The 5,825-nt window shown below is 49.4% G+C and overlaps 1 protein-coding gene across 8 annotated transcripts in view; it reads right to left on the bottom strand.

The window, feature by feature from the left end:
* TRPM4 (transient receptor potential cation channel subfamily M member 4) overlaps positions 1–5,825 on the bottom strand; it is a 53,789-nt gene that overhangs the window by 11,904 nt on the left and 36,060 nt on the right. For all 8 annotated transcript variants that reach the window (XR_001817009.2, XM_037728484.1, XM_037728485.1 and 5 more), the window contains one exon: positions 653–1,087. Coding sequence is in view for 7 of the 8 variants with exons in the window: in XM_037728484.1 (XP_037584412.1) it covers positions 653–1,087 (435 nt within the window). In the remaining variant the exon portion in view is untranslated. The remainder of the gene's footprint in view (positions 1–652; positions 1,088–5,825) is intronic.

Here is a 5,825-nt window from a genome sequence, read left to right as displayed (position 1 = left end):
AGGCCAAGGTGGGTGAATCATGAGGTCAGGAGTTTGAGACCAGCCTGGCCAACATAGTGAAACCCTGTCTCTACTAAAAATACAAAAAAATTAGCTAGGTATAGTGGCAGGTGCCTGTAATCTTAGCTACACAGGAGGCTGAGGCAGGAGAATCTCTTGAACCCGGGAGGCAGAGGTTGCAGTGAGCCGAGATCACGCCACTGCACTCCAGTCTGGGCGACGGAGTCTCAAGACTCCATCTCAAACAAAAACAAAGGAAGAAAGAAAGTTGGGAGAAGGGGGGCAAGGCCTGAGCCATGCAAGCTGTGTGGATGAAGAGGAGGTAGGAGGTAAGGTAAGGCCTCCCAGAAACATCTGGTAACTTTGAGACCTAGCAATAAATAGCAGAGACTGAGTGGCGGGCAGTGGGGCTCTCTCTAGAATCCTGCCATCCCTAAAGCCAGATCTCCAGGTGCCAGCCTATTACCCCGGGGCAATCGTCATGCCCAACTTTCCTGAGGAGTTTCGTTTTTCTCCAGTCAGCCGGGTTGGCTTGACCTGCTGCCCAGCTTCAGGGAACCCAGAAGTGGACACCCGGGAGTGGAGACCCTGGAGTGGGCAGGGAGGATGAGAGGTGGCCAGGGAGCGGGTTCCAGGACCCCGGGGCACTCACCGGCAGCCCACGCCCAGGAGGAAGCAGGTGAGGGCCACTAGGTCGCATTGGTTCCAGCTGTCGGCCAGGTAGAGCTGCAGGCGCTGGCGCAGTGAGGCATGACCAGGCCCGGGGCCCCCACTGGCCAGGCTGCCCCAGCCCCCGCTCAGGCCCTGGCGCAGCTCCTCGCACAGCAGCGTGAAAGCCCAGAAGTAGAGCAGCAGCTCCAGGCCGCCGGGCGGCGAGGGCTGGAAGTCCACGAGCAGCACCCGCGCGAACAGCAGCAGGAACAGCAGGTAGCTGACCACGTTGCCCATGAAGACTGTCACCGGCGCGCCCCAGAAGTGCGCCCAGCGGCGCAGGTACCCATGCCCCACGCAGCAGCCCCTGCAGCAGCCCCGGCGGCCCGGCTGGCGTGTGACCCCCTGCGACATCCTCTCCGCGGGATCCCCCGGCCTGTGGGGGAGAGAAGAGAAGGGAGGAGGCCTCGCTCTGACCCCTGAGTCCTGATCTCCACCATGATGGGGACTTCTGGCCTGCCACATCTGACCCTGCCTGACCCGAAACTCGAAACTCAGTCTGCCCAGCTCCCACTTCTTGGCTTTTTGTTTGTTTGTTTTGTTTTGTTTTTAAGATGGAGTCTCACTCTGTCACCAGGCTGGAGCGAGATCTCCGCCTCCTGGGTTCAAGTGACTCTCCTGCCTCAGCCTCCCGAGTAGCTGGGACTACAGGTTGGCACCACCCGCTCGGCTAATTTTTGTATTTTTAGTAGAGACGGGGTTTCACCATATTGACCAGGCTGGCCTCCAACTCCCGACCTCAGGTGATCTGCCCGCCTGGACCTCCCAAAGTGCTGGGATTACGGCCCAGACCACCTTCTCAGCTTTTTCTCTTGTATCTAACCTCTGACTTCTGAGATCTCCCATCAAAAGGTGGACAGATCGCTTGAGCTGAGGAGTTGGAGTTAGCAAGACCCAGACTTCTAGAAAAATTTTTTTTTTTAATTTATTTTTTTTTTTTTTTTTTTTTTTTTTTTTTTTTTTTTTTTTTTTTGAGACAGAGTTTTACTCTTGTTGCCCAAGCTAGAGTGCAATGGTGCAATCTCAGCTCACCAAAACCTCTGCCTCTGGGGTTCAAGTGATTGATTCTCCTGCCTCAGCCTGAGTAGCTGGGATTACAGGCATGTGTCACCATGCCCTGCTAATTTTGTATTTTTATTAGAGATGGGGTTTCTCCATGTTGGTCAGGCTGGTTTCGAACTCCCAACCTCAGGTGATCCACCCACCTCAGTCTCTCAAAGTGCTGTGATTATGGCGTGAGTCGCCGCGCCTGGCCCACTTTTTAAATTTTTGGTAGAGACAGGGGCTTGTTATGTTGCCCAGGCTGATCTCAAACTCCAGGCCTCATGCAACCCTCCCTCCTCAGCCTTGCAAAGTGCTGGGATTATAGGTGTGGGCCACGGCACCTGCCCTCATATTATCTGGAGTAGAAAATGAAAGAGATGTTGTTGAGAAATTCTTAGGCTGATTTCCATCTCCTGAAGCTCAGAATTTTTGTTTCACTGCCTTATGAAAACGCCACATTCCTTAAATTCTGTCAAGAAGTGTGTCTCATCTGATCTTTAGTCAAGGATGGCTAAAATTCTTTCTTGTGGACTCTGATGTGGCGTTTTCAAAAAATAAAGTACATTTGCAAATACTGTATTGGCATAGAAAGAATCTCAGGACACGCCGCAGAGAAAAAGAAAAAGGTTTTTGGAGGCTGAGGTGGGAGGATTGCTTGAGCCCAGGAATTCAAGAACAGCCTGGGCAACTTAGTGAGACCCTGTCTTTTAAAAAAAGAAAAAGGCCAGGCACAATGGCTCATGCCTGTAGTCCCAGCATTTTGGGAGGCCAAGGCAGGCGGATCACAAGGTCAGGAGTTTGAGACCAGCCTGGGCAACACGGTGAAACCCCACCTCTACTAAAATACAAAAAGTCAGCTGGATGTGGTGGCAGATGCCTGTAATCCCAGTTACTTGGGAGGCTGAGGCAGGAGAATCACTTGAACCTGAGAGGCAGAGGTTGCAGTGAGCAGAGATCGTGCCACTGCACTCCTGCCTGGGTGACAGAGTGAGACTCTGTCTCCAAAAAAGAGAAAGAAAAAGTTACCAGAAGATACATAAATATCATGTAACTGGTGTAAAGAGAATTCTGTGTACTTGTCCATGTAAATGAATAGAAAAACAACAGACAGGATGTGCAGCAAACTACTGATGGAGGTAACCACTGAGAAAAGCAGGATGCTTATAACAGTGGAGGAAAATCCTTGGTTTATATTCTGTGTCCTTCATTTGTTTCCTCTTGTTCAATGGGGCCATATTTCTGCATTTCTTTGGTAATAGCCAATATTTAAAAGGCGTTGCCGGGTGCAAAGGCTTACACCTGTAATGCCAACACTTTGGGAGGCTGAGGCAGGAGGATCCATTGAGGCTAGGAGTGTGATACCAGCTAAGGCACATAGTAAGATCTTGAGATCCTGTACCTACCAAAAAATAAAAAATAAAAATTAGGCAGATGTGGTGGTGCATGCCTGCAGTCCCAGCTACTTGGGAGGCTGAGGTAAGAGGGTGGCTTGAGCCAGGGAGGCTGAGGCTACAGTGAGCCGTGATCATGCCACTGCACTCCAGCCTGGGCAACAGAGCAAGACATGTCTCTATAAAAATATCTAATTAAAATTAAAAAAATGTTATACCCTGGGTAACATGGTGAAACTCCATCTCTACCAAAAAAAAAAAAAAATCAAAAATAAAAAAAAAAAAAATTAGCTGGACACGGTGGCACGCGCCTGTAGTCCTAACTATTTGAGAGGCTGAGGCAGCAGGATGTCTTGGGCGAGGCTTCAATGACCCATGATGTCTGTACAGATAACCCCTCATAAAGAAATAATGCCTGTGGCAGAGATAAGCCCTCATAAAGATGCTTATCTAACTTCCCCAGTGGCCAGAGTTTCACAAACCCTCTAAACCAGCTGCGTGTGTTTTACAAAAAAGGCGTACTACTTTCTGAGCTGGGCACAGTGGCTCACACCTTTCATCCTGACACTTGAGGGAAATTGAGGTGGGAGGACTGCTTTGAGGCCAGGAGTGTAAGACCAACCTGACCAACCTAGTGAGACCTGGTGTCTATCTTTAAAAAACAAATTCAGAGGCTGGGCACAGTGGCTTATACCTGTAATCCCAGCACTTTGGGAGGCTGAGGTGGGCGGATCATCTGAGGTGGGGAGTTCAAGACCAGACTGACCAACATGGAGAAACTCTATCTCTACTAAAAATACAAAATTAGCCGGGCGTGGTGGCACATGCCTGTAATCCCAGCTACTCAGGAGGCTGAGACAGGAGAATCACTTGAACCTGGGAGGCAGAGGTTGCGGCAAGCCAAAATCATGCCATTGCACTTCAGACTGGTCAACAAGAGCAAAACTCTGTCTCAAAAAAACAACAACAACAACAAAAATTAGCCAGGTGTGGTGGCACATGCCTGTAATCCCGGCTACTCGGGAGGCTGAGGCAGGAGAACGGCTTGAACCTGGGAGGCAGAGGTTGTAGTGACCTGAGATTGCGCCATTGTACTCCAGCCTGGGCAATAAGAGTGAAACTCCATCTTAAAAAAAAATTAGAATGAATATTTTTCTGGAGGGTGGGCTGAGGGATCCACCTTGAGACAGAGTTTCTGTTCATGAATCCTCACTGAATGTTTACTTCTGAAAAGCTGGATTTGTCAGCCTCTTTCTTCAGCCTCTCAGCGCCCCTTGGCCTTCAAAGGTAGGTTTGCACAGACCTCATCCAAGAACACAGGGCACCACCAGAGAGGGACCTGGGGTCGAAGGAGGGTAAGAAAGTCTTCCAAAGGCAAGGACAGCAGATGACGTCTGTAGGAAGGGTCAGAGTTGGCTTGGCAGAGGAGAGAAGGGAAGAGTTTCAGGAATGGGAACAGCATGTGCCAGGACCCAAAGACAAGGCAATTTGTTCCCAAGGGCATTCTGACCTATGCCTTCCCCTTCCTTCGGGAACTAACAATATGGTCTGGAACCTGGGGAAGAAATTAACTAACACCATGCGGCCCAGTCCCAGCAACAGAAAACAGTTGAGGAAAATTCCTCACAATTGGTTTTTTGTGTAGCCTTAGCTAAGAAATACACAGAAACAGCCAAGGGTTTCATGACTAAAAAGTTGACAGTTTAGGAGGCAGAGCGGGGTGGATCGCCTGAGGTCAGGAGTTCGAAATCCAGCCTGGCCAACGTGGTGAAACCTCGTCTCTACTAAAAATACAAAAAAAATTAGCCAGGCATGGTGACAGGTGTCTGTAATCCCACCTGTAATTCCAACATAGCAAGACAGCCACTTGGGAGGCTGAGGCAGGAGAATCGCTTGAACCCAGGAGGTGGAGGTTGGAATGAGATGAGATCGAGCCACTGCACTCCAGCCTGGGCCACAGAGCAAGACTCTGTCTCAAAAAAAAAAAAAAAATGTTGGCAGAGCATTCCAGCCTCCCTGATGAAATCTGAAGCTATGAAATCTGACCCAGGAAAACTGGACATGAAAGAGCTAACAGGCACCAAGGGCTATTGACAGACATAGACCCTAGACTTTGGCAAAATTCAGTACAAACCAAAACATGAATGAGGAATCAAATGTGTTATAAAACTTAACCCCGATAACAATTAACTAAGTTGAAATAATAATTTCATAAAGTAAAATCGAAAATAATTGAAATGACCTTAACTGCCCTGAATACAAAATCAATCAGGGGGCCAGGTGCAGTTGCTCATGCTGGTAATCCGAGCACATTGGGAGGTCAATGTGGGAGGCCAGGAGTTCAAAACCAGCCTGGGCAACGTAGCAAGACTCCGTAACTACCAAAGAAAAAAAAAAGCTGGGCCCAGTGGCTCAGGCCTGTAATCCTAGCACTTTGGGAGGCCGAGGCGGGCAGATCACCTGAGGTTACGTGTTCGAGGCCAGTGTGGCCAACATGGTGAAACCCCAACTCTACTAAAAATACAAAAATTAGCCAGTCATGGTGGTGCACGCCTGTAATCCCAGCTACTTGGAGCGCTGAAATATGAGATATCTCTTCAACCCAGGAGGCAGAGGTTGCAGTGAGCCAAGATCACACCACTGCACTCCAGCCTGGGTAACAGAGCAAGACTCCATCAA

This window comes from Cebus imitator, unplaced genomic scaffold (genome assembly GCF_001604975.1).
Source record: "Cebus imitator isolate Cc_AM_T3 unplaced genomic scaffold, Cebus_imitator-1.0 Scaffold266, whole genome shotgun sequence".
NCBI classification, from domain to species: domain Eukaryota; kingdom Metazoa; phylum Chordata; class Mammalia; order Primates; family Cebidae; genus Cebus; species Cebus imitator.
This window is presented reverse-complemented; position numbering and strand designations above follow the sequence as displayed.